The sequence below is a fragment of the Panulirus ornatus genome, chromosome 7, assembly GCF_036320965.1.
Source record: "Panulirus ornatus isolate Po-2019 chromosome 7, ASM3632096v1, whole genome shotgun sequence".
Taxonomy (NCBI): domain Eukaryota; kingdom Metazoa; phylum Arthropoda; class Malacostraca; order Decapoda; family Palinuridae; genus Panulirus; species Panulirus ornatus.
The window spans coordinates 25,297,012-25,316,159 of record NC_092230.1 but is presented as its reverse complement, the minus strand read 5'-3'; the positions used below and the strand labels follow the sequence as shown (position 1 = coordinate 25,316,159).

The 19,148-nt window shown below is 41.5% G+C and overlaps 1 protein-coding gene across 4 annotated transcripts in view; it reads right to left on the bottom strand.

The window, feature by feature from the left end:
• LOC139749459 (nonsense-mediated mRNA decay factor SMG8) overlaps positions 1-19,148 on the bottom strand; it is a 138,370-nt gene that overhangs the window by 29,907 nt on the left and 89,315 nt on the right. For all 4 annotated transcript variants that reach the window (XM_071663355.1, XM_071663356.1, XM_071663358.1 and 1 more), the window contains exon 9: positions 16,195-16,397. In XM_071663355.1, coding sequence (XP_071519456.1) covers positions 16,195-16,397 — 203 coding nt within the window. The remainder of the gene's footprint in view (positions 1-16,194; positions 16,398-19,148) is intronic.

Below are 19,148 nucleotides of genomic sequence, written 5' to 3'. Positions count from 1 at the left end.
ATATATATATATATATATATATATATATATATATATATATATATTTTTTTTATTTTTTTTATTATACTTTGTCGCTGTCTCCTGCGTTTGCGAGGTAGCGCAAGGAAACAGACGAAAGAAATGGCCCAACCCCCCCCATACACATGTATATACATACGTCCACACACGCAAATATACATACCTACACAGCTTTCCATGGTTTACCCCAGACGCTTCACATGCCCTGCTTCAATCCACTGACAGCACGTCAACCCCGGTATACCACATCGCTCCAATTCACTCTATTCCTTGCCCTCCTTTCACCCTCCTGCATGTTCAGGCCCCGATCACACAAAATCTTTTTCACTCCATCTTTCCACCTCCAATTTGGTCTCCCTCTTCTCCTTGTTCCCTCCACCTCCGACACACATATCCTCTTGGTCAATCTTTCCTCACTCATCCTCTCCATGTGCCCAAACCACTTCAAAACACCCTCTTCTGCTCTCTCAACCACACTCTTTTTATTTCCACACATCTCTCTTACCCTTACATTACTCACTCGATCAAACCACCTCACACCACACATTGTCCTCAAACATCTCATTTCCAGCACATCCATCCTCCTGCGCACAACTCTATCCATAGCCCACGCCTCGCAACCATACAACATTGTTGGAACCACTATTCCTTCAAACATACCCATTTTTGCTTTCCGAGATAATGTTCTCGACTTCCACACATTCTTCAAGGCCCCCAGGATTTTCGCCCCCTCCCCCACCCTATGATCCACTTCCGCTTCCATGGTTCCATCCGCTGCCAGATCCACTCCCAGATATCTAAAACACTTCACTTCCTCCAGTTTTTCTCCATTCAAACTCACCTCCCAATTGACTTGACCCTCAACCCTACTGTACCTAATTACCTTGCTCTTATTCACATTTACTCTTAACTTTCTTCTTTCACACACTTTACCAAACTCAGTCACCAGCTTCTGCAGTTTCTCATATGAATCAGCCACCAGCGCTGTATCATCAGCGAACAACAACCGACTCACTTCCCAAGCTCTCTCATCCCCAACAGACTTCATACTTGGCCCTCTTTCCAAAACTCTTGCATTCACCTCCCTAACAACCCCATCCATAGACAAATTAAACAACCATGGAGACATCACACACCCCTGCCGCAAACCTACATTCACTGAGAACCAATCACTTTCCTCTCTTCCTACACGTACACATGCCGTACATCCTCGATAAAAACTTTTTACTGCTTCTAACAACTTTCCTCCCACACCATATATTCTTAATACCTTCCACAGAGCATCTCTATCAACTCTATCATATGCCTTCTCCAGATCCATAAATGCTACATACAAATCCATTTGCTTTTCTAAGTATTTCTCACATACATTCTTCAAAGTAAACACCTGATCCACACATCCTCTACCACTTCTGAAACCACACTGCTCTTCCCCAATATATATATATATATATATATATATACATTCTTCAAAGCAAACACCTGATCCACACATCCTCTACCACTTCTGAAACCACACTGCTCTTCCCCAATCTGATGCTCTGTACATGCCTTCACCATCTCAATCAATACCCTTTCATATAATTTACCAGGAATACTCGACAAACTTATACCTCTGTAATTTGAGCACTCACTCTTATCCCCTTTGCCTTTGTACAATGGCACTATGCATGCATTCCGCCAATCCTCAGGCACCTCACCATGAGTCATTTTTTTTTTTTTTTTTTTGGCTTTGTCGCTGTCTCCCGCGTTTGCGAGGTAGCGCAAGGAAACAGACGAAAGAAATGGCCCAACCCACCCCCATACACATGTATATACATACGTCCACACACGCAAATATACATACCTACACAGCTTTCCATGGTTTACCCCAGACGCTTCACATGCCTTGATTCAATCCACTGACAGTACGTCAACCCCGGTATACCACATCGCTCCAATTCACTCTATTCCTTGCCCTCCTTTCACCCTCCTGCATGTTCAGGCCCCGATCACACAAAATCTTTTTCACTCCATCTTCCCACCTCCAATTTGGTCTCCCTCTTCTCCTCATTCCCTCCACCTCCGACACATATATCCTCTTGGTCAATCTTTCCTCACTCATTCTCTCCATGTGACCAAACCATTTCAAAACACCCTCTTCTGCTCTCTCAACCACGCTCTTTTTATTTCCACACATCTCTCTTACCCTTACGTTACTTACTCGATCAAACCACCTCACACCACACATTGTCCTCAAACATCTCATTTCCAGCACATCCATCCTCCTGCGCACAACTCTATCCATAGTCCACGCCTCGCAACCATACAACATTGTTGGAACCTCTATTCCTTCAAACATACCCATTTTTGCTTTCCGAGATAAGGTTCTCGACTTCCACACATTCTTCAAGGCTCCCAGAATTTTCGCCCCTTCCCCCACCCTATGATCCACTTCCGCTTCCATGGTTCCATCCGCTGCCAGATCCACTCCCAGATATCTAAAACACTTCACTTCCTCCAGTTTTTCTCCATTCAAACTCACCTCCCAATTGACTTGACCCTCAACCCTACTGTACCTAATAACCTTGCTCTTATTCACATTTACTCTTAACTTTCTTCTTTCACACACTTTACCAAACTCAGTCACCAGCTTCTGCAGTTTCTCACATGAATCAGCCACCAGCGCTGTATCATCAGCGAACAACAACTGACTCACTTCCCAAGCTCTCTCATCCCCAACAGACTTCATCCTTGCCCCTCTTTCCAAAACTCTTGCATTCACCTCCCTAACAACCCCATCCATAAACAAATTAAACAACCATGGAGACATCACACACCCCTGCCGCAAACCTACATTCACTGAGAACCAATCACTTTCCTCTCTTCCTACACGTACACATGCCTTACATCCTCGATAAAAACTTTTCACTGCTTCTAACAACTTTCCTCCCACACCATATATTCTTAATACCTTCCACAGAGCATCTATATCAACTCTATCATATGCCTTCTCCAGATCCATAAATGCTAAATACAAATCCATTTGCTTTTCTAAGTATTTCTCACATACATTCTTCAAAGCAAACACCTGATCCACACATTCTCTACCACTTCTGAAACCACACTGCTCTTCCCCAATCTGATGCTCTGTACATGCCTTCACCCTCTCAATCAATACCCTCCCATATAATTTACCAGGAATACTCAACAAACTTATACCTCTGTAATTTGAGCACTCACTCTTATCCCCTTTGCCTTTGTACAATGGCACTATGCACGCATTCCGCCAATCCTCAGGCACCTCACCATGAGTCATACATACATTAAATAACCTTACCAACCAGTCAACAATACAGTCACCCCCTTTTTTAATAAATTCCACTGCAATACCATCCAAACCTGCTGCCTTGCCGGCTTTCATCTTCCGCAAAGCTTTCACTACCTCTTCTCTGTTTACCAAATCATTTTCCCTAACCCTCTCACTTTGCACACCACCTCGACCAAAACACCCTATATCTGCCACTCTATCATCAAACACTTTCAACAAACCTTCAAAATACTCACTCCATCTCCTTCTCACATCACCACTACTTGTTATCACCTCCCCATTTGCGCCCTTCACTGAAGTTCCCATTTCCTCCCTTGTCTTACGCACTTTATTTACCTCCTTCCAGAACATCTTTTTATTCTCCCTAAAATTTAATGATACTCTCTCACCCCAACTCTCATTTGCCCTTTTTTTCACCTCTTGCACCTTTCTCTTGACCTCCTGTCTCTTTCTTTTATACATCTCCCACTCAATTGCATTTTTTCCCTGCAAAAATCATCCAAATGCCTCTCTCTTCTCTTTCACTAATACTCTTACTTCTTCATCCCACCACTTACTACCCTTTCTAATCAACCCACCTCCCACTCTTCTCATGCCACAAGCATCTTTTGCCAATCCATCACTGATTCCCTAAGTACATCCCATTCCTCCCCCACTCCCCTTGCTTCCATTGTTCTCTTTTGGAAAGAGGGGCAAGTATGAAGTCTGTTGGGGATGAGAGAGCTTGGGAAGTGAGTCAGTTGTTGTTCGCTGATGATACAGCGCTGGTGGCTGATTCATGTGAGAAACTGCAGAAGCTGGTGACTGAGTTTGGTAAAGTGTGTGGAAGAAGAAAGTTAAGAGTAAATGTGAATAAGAGCAAGGTTATTAGGTACAGTAGGGTTGAGGGTCAAGTCAATTGGGAGGTGTTTGAATGGAGAAAAACTGGAGGAAGTGAAGTGTTTTAGATATCTGGGAGTGGATCTGGCAGCGGATGGAACCATGGAAGCGGAAGTGGATCATAGGGTGGGGAAGGGGGCGAAAATTCTGGGGGCCTTGAAGAATGTGTGGAAGTCGAGAACATTATCTCCGAAAGCAAAAATGGGTATGTTTGAAGGAATAGTGGTTCCAACAATGTTGTATGGTTGCGAGGCGTGGGCTATGGATAGAGTTGTGCGCAGGAGGATGGATGTGCTGGAAATGAGATGTTTGAGGACAATGTGTGGTGTGAGGTGGTTTGATCGAGTGAGTAACGTAAGGGTAAGAGAGATGTGTGGAAATAAAAAGAGCGTGGTTGAGAGAGCAGAAGAGGGTGTTTTGAAGTGGTTTGGGCACATGGAGAGGATGAGTGAGGAAAGATTGACCAAGAGGATATATGTGTTGGAGGTGGAGGGAGCAAGGAGAAGAGGGAGACCAAATTGGAGGTGGAAAGATGGAGTGAAAAAGATTTTGTGTGATCGGGGCCTGAACATGCAGGAGGGTGAAAGAAGGGCAAGGAATAGAGTGAATTGGAGCGATGTGGTATACCGGGGTTGACGTGCTGTCAGTGGATTGAATCAAGGCATGTGAAGCGTCTGGGGTAAACCATGGAAAGCTGTGTAGGTATGTATATTTGCATGTGTGGACGTATGTATATACATGTGTATGGGGGGGGGTTGGGCCATTTCTTTCGTCTGTTTCCTTGCGCTACCTCGCAAACGCAGGAGACAGCGACAAAGTATAAAAAAAAAAAAAAATATATATTATCCCTGGGGATAGGGGATTAAGAATACTTCCCACGTATTCCCTGCGTGCTGTAGAAGGCGACTAAAAGGGGAGGGAGCGGGGGGCTGGAAATCCTCCCCTCTAATTTTTTTTTTAATTTTCCAAAAGAAGGAACAGAGGGGGCCAGGTGAGGATATTCCAAAAAAGGCCCAGTCCTCTGTTCTTAACGCTACCTCGCTAACGCGGGAAATGGCAAATAGTTTAAAAAAAGAAAGAATATACATATATATATATATATATATATATATATATATATATGAGTGTGTTAGTGGTTTTGATGCAAGAGACCAGGTTATAGTGATGGGTGATTTGAATGCAAAGGTGAGTAATGTGGCAGTTGAGGGAATAATTGGTATACATGGGGTGTTCAGCATTGTAAATGGAAATGGTGAAGAGCTTGTAGATTTATGTGCTGAAAAAGGACTGGTGATTGGGAATATCTGGTTTAAAAAGCAAGATATACATAAGTATATGTATGTAAGTAGGAGAGATGGCCAAAGAGCGTTATTGGATTACGTATTAATTGACAGGCACGCGAAAGAGAGACTTTTGGATGTTAATGTGCTGAGAGGTGCAACTGGAGGGATGTCTAATCATTATCTTGTGGAGGCTAAGGTGAAGATTTGTATGGGTTTTCAGAAAAGAAGAGTGAATGTTGGGGTGAAGAGGGTGGTGAGAGTAAGTGAGCTTGGGAAGCAGACTTGTGTGAGGAAGTACCAGGAGAGACTGAGTACAGAATGGAAAAAGGTGAGAACAATGGAAGTAAGGGGAGTGGGGGAGGAATGGGATGTATTTAGGGAATCAGTGATGGATTGCGCAAAAGATGCTTGTGGCATAAGAGTGGGAGGTGGGTTGATTAGAAAGGGTAGTGAGTGGTGGGATGAAGAAGTAAGATTATCAGTGAAAGAGAAGAGAGAGGCATTTGGACGATTTTTGCAGGGAAAAAAATGCAATTGAGTGGGAGATGTATAAAAGAAAGAGACAGGAGGTCAAGAGAAAGGTGCAAGAGGTGAAAAAGAGGGCAAATGAGAGTTGGGGTGAGAGAATATCATTAAATTTTAGGGAGAATAAAAAGATGTTCTGGAAGGAGGTAAATAAAGTGCATAAGACAAGGGAGCAAATGGGAACTTCAGTGAAGGGCGCAAATGGGGAGGTGATAACAAGTAGTGGTGATGTGAGAAGGAGATGGAGTGAGTATTTTGAAGGTTTGTTGAATGTGTTTGATGATAGAGTGGCAGATATAGGGTGTTTTGGTCGAGGTGGTGTGCAAAGTGAGAGGGTTAGGGAAAATGATTTGGTAAACAGAGAAGAGGTAGTAAAAGCTTTGCGGAAGATGAAAGCCGGCAAGGCAGCAGGTTTGGATGGTATTGCAGTGGAATTTATTAAAAAAGGGGGTGACTGTATTATTGAATGGTTGGTAAGGTTATATAATGTATGTATGACTCATGGTGAGGTGCCTGAGGATTGGCGGAATGCGTGCATAGTGCCACTGTACAAAGGCAAAGGGGATAAGAGTGAGTGCTCAAATTACAGAGGTATAAGTTTTTGAGTATTCCTGGCAAATTATATGGGAGGGTATTGATTGAGAGGGTGAAGGCATGTACAGAGCATCAGATTGGGGAAGAGCAGTGTGGTTTCAGAAGTGGTAGAGGATGTGTGGATCAGGTGTTTGCTTTGAAGAATGTATGTGAGAAATACTTAGAAAAGCAAATGGATTTGTATGTAGCATTTATGGATCTGGAGAAGGCATATGATAGAGTTGATAGAGATGCTCTGTGGAAGGTATTAAGAATATATGGTGTGGGAGGCAAGTTGTTAGAAGCAGTAAAAAGTTTTTATCGAGGATGTACGGCATGTGTACGTGTAGGAAGAGAGGAAAGTGATTGGTTCTCAGTGAATGTAGGTTTGCGGCAGGGGTGTGTGATGTCTCCATGGTTGTTTAATTTGTCTATGGATGGGGTTGTTAGGGAGGTGAATGCAAGAGTTTTGGAAAGAGGGGCAAGTATGAAGTCTGTTGGGGATGAGAGAGCTTGGGAAGTGAGTCGGTTGTTGTTCGCTGATGATACAGCGCTGGTGGCTGATTCATATGAGAAACTGCAGAAGCTGGTGACTGAGTTTGGTAAAGTGTGTGAAAGAAGAAAGTTAAGAGTAAATGTGAATAAGAGCAAGGTAATTAGGTACAGTAGGGTTGAGGGTCAAGGCAATTGGGAGGTAAGTTTGAATGGAGAAAAAGTGGAGGAAGTAAAGTGTTTTAGATATCTAGGGGTGGATCTGGCAGCGGATGGAACCATGGAAGCAGAAGTGGATCATAGGGTGGGGGAGGGGGTGAAAATCCTGGGAGCCTTGAAGAATGTGTGGAAGTCGAGAACATTATCTCGGAAAGCAAAAATGGGTATGTTTGAAGGAATAGTGGTTCCAACAATGTCGTATGGTTGCGAGGCGTTGGCTATGGATAGAGTTGTGCGCAGGAGGATGGATGTGCTGGAAATGAGATGTTTGAGGACAATGTGTGGTGTGAGGTGGTTTGATCGAGTAAGTAACGTGTTGTGTGGAAATAAAAAGAGCGTGGTTGAGAGAACAGAAGAGGGTGTTTTGAAATGGTTTGGGCACATGGAGAGAATGAGTGAGAAAAGATTGACCAAGAGGATATATGTGTTGGAGGTGGAGGGAACGAGGAGAAGTGGGAGACCAAATTGGAGGTGGAAAGATGGAGTGAAAAAGATTTTGTGTGATCGGGGCCTGAACATGCAGGAGGGTGAAAGGAGGGCAAGGAATAGAGTGAATTGGATCGATGTGGTATACCGGGGTTGACGTGTTGTCAGTGGATTGAATCAGGGCATGTGAAGCGTCTGGGGTAAACCATGGAAAGCTGTGTAGGTATGTATATTTGCGTGTGTGGACGTATGTATATACATGTGTATGGGGGTGGGTTGGGCCATTTCTTTCGTCTGTTTCCTTGCGCTACCTCGCAAACGCGGGAGACAGCAACAAAGCAAAAATATATATATATATATATATATATATATATATATATATATATATATATATATTTTTTTTTTTTCTTTTTTTTTTTTTTTGCTGTCTCCCGCGTTTGCGAGGTAGCGTAAGGAAACAGACGAAAGAAATGGCCCAACCCACCCCCATACACATGCCTTGATTCAATCCACTGACAGCACGTCAACCCCGGTATACCACATCGCTCCAATTCACTCTATTCTTTGCCCTCCTTTCACCCTCCTGCATGTTCAGGCCCCGATCACACAAAATCTTTTTCACTCCATCTTTCCACCTCCAATTTGGTCTCCCTCTTCTCCACGTTCCCTCCACCTCCGACACATATATCCTCTTGGTCAATCTTTCCTCACTCATTCTCTCCATGTGACCAAACCATTTCAAAACACCCTCTTCTGCTCTCTCAACCATGCTCTTTTTATTTCCACACATCTCTCTTACCCTTACGTTACTTACTCGATCAAACCACCTCACACCACATATTGTCCTCAAACATCTCATTTCCAGCACATCCATCCTCCTGCACACAACTCTATCTATAGCCCATGCCTCGCAACCATATATCATTGTTGGAACCACTATTCCTTCAAACATACTCCTTTTTGCTTTCCAAGATAATGTTCTCGACTTCCACACATTCTTCAACACTCCCAGAACTTTCGCCCCCTCCCCCACTCTATGATCCACTTCCGCTTCCATGGTTCCATCCGCTGCCAGATCCACTCCCAGATATCTAAAACACTTCACTTCCTCCAGTTTTTCTCCATTCAAACTCACCTCCCAATTGAATTGACCCTCAACCCTACTGTACCTAAAAACCTTGCTCTTATTCACATTTACTCTTAACTTTCTTCTTTCGCACACTTTACCAAACTCAGTCACCAGCTTCTGCAGTTTCTCACATGAATCAGCCACCAGCGCTGTATCATCAGCGAACAACAACCGACTCACTTCCCAAGCTCTCTCATCCCCAACAGACTTCATACTTGCCCCTCTTTCCAAAACTCTTGCATTCACCTCCCTAACAACCCCATCCATAAACAAATTAAACAACCATGGAGACATCACACACCCCTGCCGCAAACCTACATTCACTGAGAACCAATCACTTTCCTCTCTTCCTACACGTACACATGCCTTACATCCTCGATAAAAACTTTTCACTGCTTCTAACAACTTGCCTCCCACACCATATATTCTTAATACCTTCCACAAAGCATCTCTATCAACTCTATCATATGCCTTCTCCAGATCCATAAATGCTACATACAAATCCATTTGCTTTTCTAAGTATTTCTCACATACATTCTTCAAAGCAAACACCTGATCCACACATCCTCTCCCACTTCTGAAACCACACTGCTCTTCCCCAATCTGATGCTCTGTACATGCCTTCACCCTCTCAATCAATACCCTCCCATATAATTTGCCAGGAATACTCAACAAACTTATACCTCTGTAATTTGAGCACTCACTCTTATCCCCTTTGCCTTTGTACAATGGCACTAGGCACGCATTCCGCCAATCCTCAGGCACCTCACCATGAGTCATACATACATTAAATAACCTTACCAACCAGTCAACAATACAGTCACCCCCTTTTTTAATAAATTCCACTGCAATACCATCCAAACCTGCTGCCTTGCCGGCTTTCATCTTCCGCAAAGCTTTTACTACCTCTTCTCTGCTTACCAACTCATTATATATATATATATATAAATATATATATATATATAAATATATATATATATATATATATATATATATATATATATATATATATATATATATATATATATATATGTTGTATGGTTGCGAGGTGTGGGCTATGGATAGAGTTCTGCGCAGGAGATGGATGTGCTGGAAATGAGATGTTTGAGGACAATGTGTGGTGTGAGGTGGTTTGATCGAGTGAGTAACTTAAGGGTAAGAGAGATGTGTGGAAATAAAAAGAGCGTGGTTGAGAGAGCAGAAGAGGGTGTTTTGAAGTGGTTTGGGCACATGGAGAGAATGAGTGAGGAAAGATTGACCAAGAGGATATATGTGTCGGAGGTGGAGGGAACGAGGAGAAGAGGGAGACCAAATTGGAGGTGGAAAGATGGAGTGAAAAAGATTTTGTGTGATCGGGGCCTGAACATGCAGGAGGGTGAAAGGAGGGCAAGGAATAGAGTGAATTGGAGCGATGTGGTATACCGGGGTTGACGTGCTGTCAGTGGATTGAATCAAGGCATGTGAAGCGTCTGGGGTAAACCATGGAAAGCTGTGTAGGTATGTATATTTGCGTGTGTGGACGTATGTATATACATGTGTATGGGGGGGTTGGGCCATTTCTTTCGTCTGTTTCCTTGCGCTACCTCGCAAACGCGGGAGACAGCGACAAAGTATAATAAAAAAAAATAGATATATATATATATATATGCAAATGAGAGTTGGGGTGACAGAGGATCATTAAATTTTAGGGAGAATGAAAAGATGTTTTGGAAGGAGATAAATAAAGTGCATAAGACAAGGGAGCAAATGGGAACTTCAGTGAAGGGGGCTAATGGGGAGGTGATAACAAGTAGTGGTGATGTGAGAAGGAGATGGAGTGAGTATTTTGAAGGTTTGTTGAATGTGTTTGATGATAGAGTGGCAGATATAGAGTGTTTTGGTCGAGGTGGTGTGCAAAGTGAGAGGGTTAGGGAAAATGATTTGGTAAACAGAGAAGAGGTAGTAAAAGCTTTGCAGAAGATGAAAGCCAGCAAGGCAGCAGGTTTGGATGGTATTGCAGTGGAATTTATTAAAAAAGGGGGTGACTGTATTGTTGACTGGTTGGTAAGGTTATTCAATGTATGTATGATTCATGGTGAGGTGCCTGAGGATTGGCGGAATGCTTGCATAGTGCCATTGTACAAAGGCAAAGGGGATAAGAGTGAGTGCTCAAATTACAGAGGTATAAGTTTGTTGAGTACTCCTGGTAAATTATATGGGAGGGTATTGATAGAGAGGGTGAAGGCATGTACAGAGCATCAGATTGGGGAAGAGCAGTGTGGTTTTAGAAGTGGTAGAGGATGTGTGGATCAGGTGTTTTCTTTGAAGAATGTATGTGGGAAATACTTAGAAAAGCAAATGGATTTGTATGTAGCATTTATGGATCTGGAGAAGGCATATGATAGAGTTGATAGAGATGCTCTGTGGAAGGTATTAAGAATATATGGTGTGGGAGGCAAGTTGTTAGAAGCAGTGGAAAGTTTTTATCAAGGATGTAAGGCATGTGTACATATAGGAAGAGAGGAAAGTGATTGGTTCTCAGTGAATGTTGGTTTGCGGCAGGGGTGTGTGATGTATCCATGGTTGTTTAATTTGTTTATGGATGGGGTTGTTAGGGAGGTGAATGCAAGAGTTTTAGAAAGAGGGGCAAGTATGCAGTCTGTTGTGGATGAGAGAGCTTGGGAGGTGAGTCAGTTGTTGTTCGTTGATGATACAGCGCTGGTAGCTGATCCAGGTGAGAAACTGCAGAAGCTGGTGACTGAGTTTGGTAAAGTGTGCGAAAGAAGAAAGCTGAGAGTAAATGTGTATAAGAGCAAGCTCATTAGGTTCAGTAGGGTTGAGGGACAAGTCAGTTGGGAGGTAAATGTGAATGGAGAAAAACTGGAGGAAGTGAAGTGTTTTAGATTTCTGGGAGTGGATTTGGCAGCGGATGGAACCATGGAAGTGGAAGTGAGTCACAGGGTTGGGGAGGGTGCAAAAGTTCTGGTAGCATGGATAAATGTATGGAAGGCGAGAACATTATCTTGGAAAGCATATGGGTATGTTTGAAAGAACAGTGGTTCCAACAATGATACATGGTTGCGAGGCGTGGGCTATAGATAGGGTTGTGCGGAGGGGGGTGGATGTGTTGGAAATGACATGTCTGAGGATAATATGTGGTGTGAGGTGGTTTGATCGAGTAAGTAATGAAAGGGTAAAGGAGATGTGTGCTAATAAAAAGAGTGTGGCTGAGAGAGCAGAAGAGGGTGAATTGAAATGGTTTTGTCACATGAAGAGAATGAGTGAGGAAAGATTGACCAAGAGGATATATGTGTCAGAAGTGGAGGGAACAAGGAGAAGTGGGAGACCAAATTGAAGGTGGAAGGATGGAGCGAAAAAGATTTTGAGCGATTGGGGTCTGAACATGCAGGAGGGTGAAAGGCGTGCAAGGAATAGGGTGAATTGGAAAGATGTGGCATACTCGGGTCGACGTGCTGTCAATGGATTGAACCAGGGAATGTGAAGCATCTAGGGTATACCATGGAAAGTTTTGTGGGGCCTGGATGTGGAAAGCGAGCTGTGGCTTCAGTGCATTATACATGACAGCTAGAGACTGAGAGTGAATGAATGTGGCCTTTGTTGTCTTTTCCTAGTGCTACTTCGCGCACGTGCCTGGGGTTGTCATTTCATGTGTGGCGGGGTCGCAACAGGAATGAATAAAGGCAGCAAGTATGAATTATTTACATGTGTATATATGTATATGTCTGTGCATGTATATATATATGTATATGTTGAAATGTATAGGTATGTATATGTGCATGTGTGGACATGTATGTATATACATGTGTGTGGTTTGGGCCATTCTTTTGTCTTTTTCCTTGCACTATCTCGCTAACATGGGAGACAGTGACAAAATAAAATGTCTGTGTATGTATATGTATGTATATGTTGAAATGTACAGGTATGCATATGTACGTGTGTGGGTGTTATGTATATACATGTGTATGTGGATGTGGATTCTTTCATCTGTTTCCTTGCACTACCTCGCTAATACGGGAGACAGCGACTAACTATAATAATAATATAAATAATAATTAAGTGAGTTCAAACTAACAAAACTGTTTTTTAAGACATAAAAATCAAACATTTGTAGTCTACGAATAACACTGTATTTATTGATCTAATCATTCCTAGTTAACTGGTGGTGTGGGCACTATGGGCAGCAATAGGTATCACAGAAATAGGAGTCTCAAGGCAATCAACCACTCATTTTAGTGACTATTGGTTTACTGATGCCAACAGACAGTTCCAATGACATACTGTGTCTGGGTTGCCATCCATAGACAGCTAACAGAACCTATAATGCGTACAGAATTTAACGTGTGGCAAAAAACTATGAATTTAGATTGACACCTACAGCACCCTGCTAAGTAAGCATACACTGACACCAATGGCAACCCCCTATTTATGCATACATTGACACCAATAGCACTGAAAGGGTTAATGCCCCATTTCCTTTAGAGACCTGAATAAACGCTTCCTTCAACCAATAATCATGTAGATGATGGTTTTTCCATGTTGACATACAAAGTTTCTAAATCTATTTAAATACACCATCAGCTCTATATACATAATCAACTAATTCAGAAAAATATAGTAAAAAACCTTATCTTAACTCCTAGGGTCCAAGTGATCTCTTCAACATACGCTGTGCACCTTACTCTCTGTGAATTGTATTTTTCACCCATCCTTTTTTTTTTACGTAATTCTCTTTTGTGGGTTCTTACCTAACATATGACCTGATAATTACTAACATTTTGAATATTAACTGGTATATTATCTCCAGAGTTTCCACGAGCTTTGAGTGCTAATTTGTTTATTTCTGGTCTACAGTTCCTACTGTTAAGTGTATCATTAGCTTAAAATTATTGATTGCAGCAAAAAATGTCATTAAAAACATCTTGCAGCATTTTGTACCATTCTAAGACATTTTGATTATATATTCAAAGACGTTTCTCACATTTTACAATGGAAGATCAAGGGAAAATTTGCTTTGATTTACAAAAGATTTTTCAAGAATGGAACCCTTTCACAAATCAACTTCTTATATACAAGGAGTGACATGCTATCAATTGGCCAAGTCAGGGGATAATGTAGTGGTCACAGGAAACCAGGAGAGGCCTAGGAAGCTTTGCTGTGATTAGTGGTGCTCCTTTGTATTTGAAATTAATACATTAACACTTCATTCTGATTAAAACCTTGAAGAAAAACTAATATCTTTGATTAATGCCTGGTAAAATGTCTAAGATTTCTAAAGCTTCTGAGAGAGTGTGGCATCTGGGATTCATCCTTAAGATCCCCTCCTTTGGCTTCCCTCCCTCATTCTGCTCCTTCATATCTAGCTTCCTCTCTGGCCCATCTGTCCCAGTGTTCGTTGATGAATAAGCCTCCCCGCTTTCTCCACCAACAGCTGTATCCCTTAAGGTTCTGTCCTGTCCCCTACATTTTCTCCTGTTTATCAACGATTTCTCCTCCACAAATAACCAAGTGCATTCATAAGCCGACAACTCAACACTGCAGTCATTCACATCCTTCAAATCTGCTTCTTCTCTCACTCAATCTGCATCTCATCTTGACACAACTTCCTCAATAAACTCAGGCTTGACAGGATATCTCAATGTGGTAGACAAAACCTAGTTAAGTTTAATGCCTCCAAGAAACAGTTTCTACCCATTTCTCTATTGAAAACTCCACAACTCACTTGTCTCCTTTAACTGTTCTGTAACTCCAACTCTTGACTCAATAAACATACTTGGTAGTGTAACATCAACTCTTTCTTGGAAACCCCATGCTACGGAAATAGCCAAGTCTGCTTCTAAGAAACTGGGAGTCCTGTTTGGAAGTCAAAATTTCTTTTCTTTCGAACAGTTGCTCTGTTCATACAAAGGATTGAGTTGTCCTTGCATGGAGTTCTGCTAGCACATCTGGGATGGTTCTGGCTCCGCATCTTAACTTGACAGAGTTGAGTCGAAGTGGTCTGACTTATAAGCTTTCCTAGGCTAACTTCTAAACCTGACCTTCTTGTCCTACGTTGCAATGTTGGATTACTTTCCCTCTTCTATTGGTATTAATTTAGTTTTTGCTCCCAAGAACAGGCTGCTTGCGGCTCCCACCACTAGCTAGACCACGTGATACTCAGCAGGCTGCTGCATCACATGATTACAGTCTGGCCATTGGCAACTCAAGGGTGGGCCATTCTGATAACTGTTTCTTTCTGCACACCTGGAAGCTCTGGAATCTCTATCCTCATATACCTTTCCCAATAACTATGACCTGGCACATTATAAAAGACAGGTTTCTGACTTCATCCACAATTCACAAAATCTATCCCTTGTCTCTTCTTTTTCACTTTCATAATCCTCTCTACAATTCATTTAAGGCCCAGCCGTGATGTGGACTTTTGTCCGTGACTGCAGCTTCCACGGGTAAAAAAAGAAGCCCACACTGCAATGAGGGTACAATTCTTGAAAACTGTGGCAAAACTACTAAGCCAATGACTAGTGCCACATCGAATTAGCAGAATCTTTATAAGACTTGTATGCTTCATAATATTTCTTTGTTATCATACCAAATGTAAGATAACCATGGCAGAAAAAATAATATGAGCCATACTGTTGGCACACTCTGCCTACCAACCCCAGGAACCTTATCATAAAATACATCTTCCTCACCACATCAAGACTTTTCACTAATTACAGAGTAGTCCCAAGGTAGGACCTTTCCTAAATAAGTCAGCTCGGATGGGTGATGATAAAATAAAAGCAATCAGTCTAATTTGGCCTGTTGAGGCAAGGCTACATTTGTTTTGTTTGATAGCTTGCTTGTTATCAAATGGTCAGGTCATGATGCCTGTTCCTCACTGGAAAACTAGGTGGGTGATAACTTTATTTTGGAGGTTTACCTTCCACTTAATACATGTCTAACTATAACAACAGGTAAAAACAACGAAGGTATACCAACCTTAATATCAAGCAGTGCTTCTACGGTACAAAGTTATCTTGTACATTCTAGCACATAAAAGTTCATCCTTACTATGTGCAATCTTTATTGTTAACAATCTGACTCTTAAGTGATCATAAGGAAAAATCCATATTTTTCAATAGATTCTTACTTTGTGAAACCTATACATAGCCATTAATAATAATCTAACACTTAATCATCATGAAAGAAAAATTAAATTTCTTAAGGATCAGAGATCAAAACTTAATGGCTGAAATTTAAAAAAAAAAATCATAACCTACTGTATTACTCCATCTTTCACTCATGAATGTATTAATAACATTGGAATCTGTATGTCTGGATCTTTTGAAATCACTTCTGACCTTTAGCATTGGTGACACTTGGCTTGAAGGTTGGGAAAGTTATTGAATCAAGACGACTACAGCAAGACTCAGATAACTGCTGATAAAAGGTGTAATTTGCTGCCTTTGCAGAGAATGAGTCATCACGCTGACCTTGACGTCTCCCACAGTTGCAAAAACTGATGTACACCACACCAGATTTATGGTCCAAAACAGGCAGTGAGCTGAAGGGAAAAACACATCAATGCATAACACCTTCTCAACCTCTTCTTTTTAATCTGTATTGTTTTTCTAAAGCACTTTGTAATACAGGGAACACAAAGAAATAATTAGATGATTTACATGAGGGTTCCACTCCTAAAACATTTTCCCTGCATCAATTTCTATAAACTGATCTATATTTTCCTTAACATTTCTATCACATAACTGTGGTTGTGTTCCTTTGGAAAGTCTTTCTGAACTAAAGCAGTATATAATCATATTACATGATCTTTTTAACATTCTAAATAAAAATAAATGCATTATTGTAATGAGAAAGGAAATAAAAAGTAGCAGTACCATGCATCTTAGCAAACTCATTCCATATTGGTGATGTTATAATATTAAACACTAGTGCTGCTCAGGAAAAAATGGCGGCCATTAGTGGTCTCAAAACTCCCTTCAAAGCCTATGTATCATACCATACCACTGCCAGTGTGTCAATATGCCTACTACCTAGGGGATTGCTCCGAAGGTACAGGACAGGATATTCCTTGAGTTAGCTGTGGGGACAATATACTACCAAATGAGCCCTCCCTCTCATTGGCAGCAGAGTTCAAAAATATATTCACAGGTGATTTGTGTGTTGGTATCAGGCCATGTCCACCAGGAGGTTCCATCTCTATGCACCTCTACAATCTTTTAGGTTATATGATGAGCCAGTACAACATTTAAAGGCATGCGTATGTCTCATCAGTGGCATATTCAAACTTCAAAACTTGATTTCCTGCCTGGGCCAATGTCTTCTTCACTGCACCCAATGTGAACCCCTTTAGCAATTTCCGCATACTATTGCCCCAGAGCAAGGACAACATTGCAAGTTTTATAGTCAAACCCCTTGCAGGAGTCATCATTATCAATTTTCTTAAGAGTGTCATGCAGAATCTTTTTGTAGTCCACTTGACCTTTGGAAGTGATCTCCCCAAAATATCAGAACCATTCCAGACTTTGTACAGGTTCACAGGTGACCTTCGCATTAGGATCCTGGCTAAGACGGTCAACCAACATGGCATCACTGACCTGGTCAATGTTACATGGGAAGAGTTTTACACTTGTGAAGCTCCATCTCTTAACCTTGTAAACTTATATTCAAATACTTAATTACAGCTCTTACTGACAGCTAAACACCATTTCAATCCTAGATTTGTATTCAGCATGAAAAATAGTTCTAATAATACTGAGGTTATCAAGCAAATCTATTACCCTTCAAAAACTGCCCAAAATTGCAGGTATCACTTCAGGGTATTTTTTAGCCAAAAACCTTTTAGTTTTAAAGTTGAAATATAACAATGAGATGCTTCTATGCAAGAACAGATAATGGAAAATATCTCATAATGCTTCCCCAAGGAAAGAGATACCCATTAAATACTCTGCAAATAATCATAAGAATCATCAAATACCTTAATACAGCCTTTAATGACCCCTAAAAATTTTCAACCCAAAATTCACTCATCATAAGAGATAATCCTAATATTAAGGTTATCAAGCAAATTCACTACCCTTCAAAAAATACTAAAAATCGCATTTTAAAACTGAAATAGAACATAATGAAACACTTTTATACCTGAAACAATGTTAAAAAATATCTTCTAATGCTTCCCAAAGTCCACAGATACCCATCAATTATGAAGCAAATAATAATCTTTTTATTTTCATTTTCTATATTTTGCTTTGTCGCTGTCTCCTGCGTTAGCAAGGTAGTGCAAGGAAACAGACGAAAGAATGGCCCAACCCACCCACATACACATGTATATACATACACGTCCACACACGCAAATATACATACCTATACATCTCAATGTACACATATATATACGCACACAGACATATACATATATACACATGTACATAATTCATACTGTCTGCCTTTATTTATTCCCATCGCCACCCCGCCACACATGAAACAACACCCCCCTCCCCCCTCATGTGTGCGAGGTTGCGCTAAGAAAAGACAACAAAGGCCACATTCGTTCACACTTAGTCTCTAGCTGTCATATAATAATGCACCGAAACCACAGCTCCCTTTCCACATCCAGGCCCCGCAAAACTTTCCATGGTTTACCCCAGACGCTTCACATGCCCTGGTTCAATCCACTGACAGCAAGTCGACCCCGGTATACCACATCATTCCAATTCACTCTATTCCTTGCACGCCTTTCACCCTCCTGCATGTTTAGGCCCTGATCACTCAAAATCTTTTTCACTCCATCTTTCCACCTCCAATTTGGTCTCCCACTTCTCTGTTCCCTCCACCTCTGACACATATATCCTCTTGGTCAATCTTTCCTCACTCATTCTCTCCATGTGACCAAACCATTTCAAAACACCCTCTTCTGCTCTCTCAACCACACTCTTTTTATTTCCACACATCTCTCTTACCCTTACATTACTTACTCGATCAAACCACCTCACACCACATATTGTCCTCAAACATCTCATTTCCAGCACATCCACCCTCCCTGGGGATAGGGGAGAAAGAATACTTCCCACGCATTCCTCACGTGTCGTAGAAGGCGACTAAAGGGGGCGGGAGCGGGGGCCAGAAACCCTCCCCTCCTTGTATTTTAACTTTCTAAGAGGGGAAACAGAAGAAATAATAATCTTAAAATCTTTAAATACTTCATTTCAGCTCTTCATGACATCCCAATACCATTTCAACCCCAGCTTCATATTCAGTTGAAATATAACATAATGAAATGCTTCTATACCTGAATATC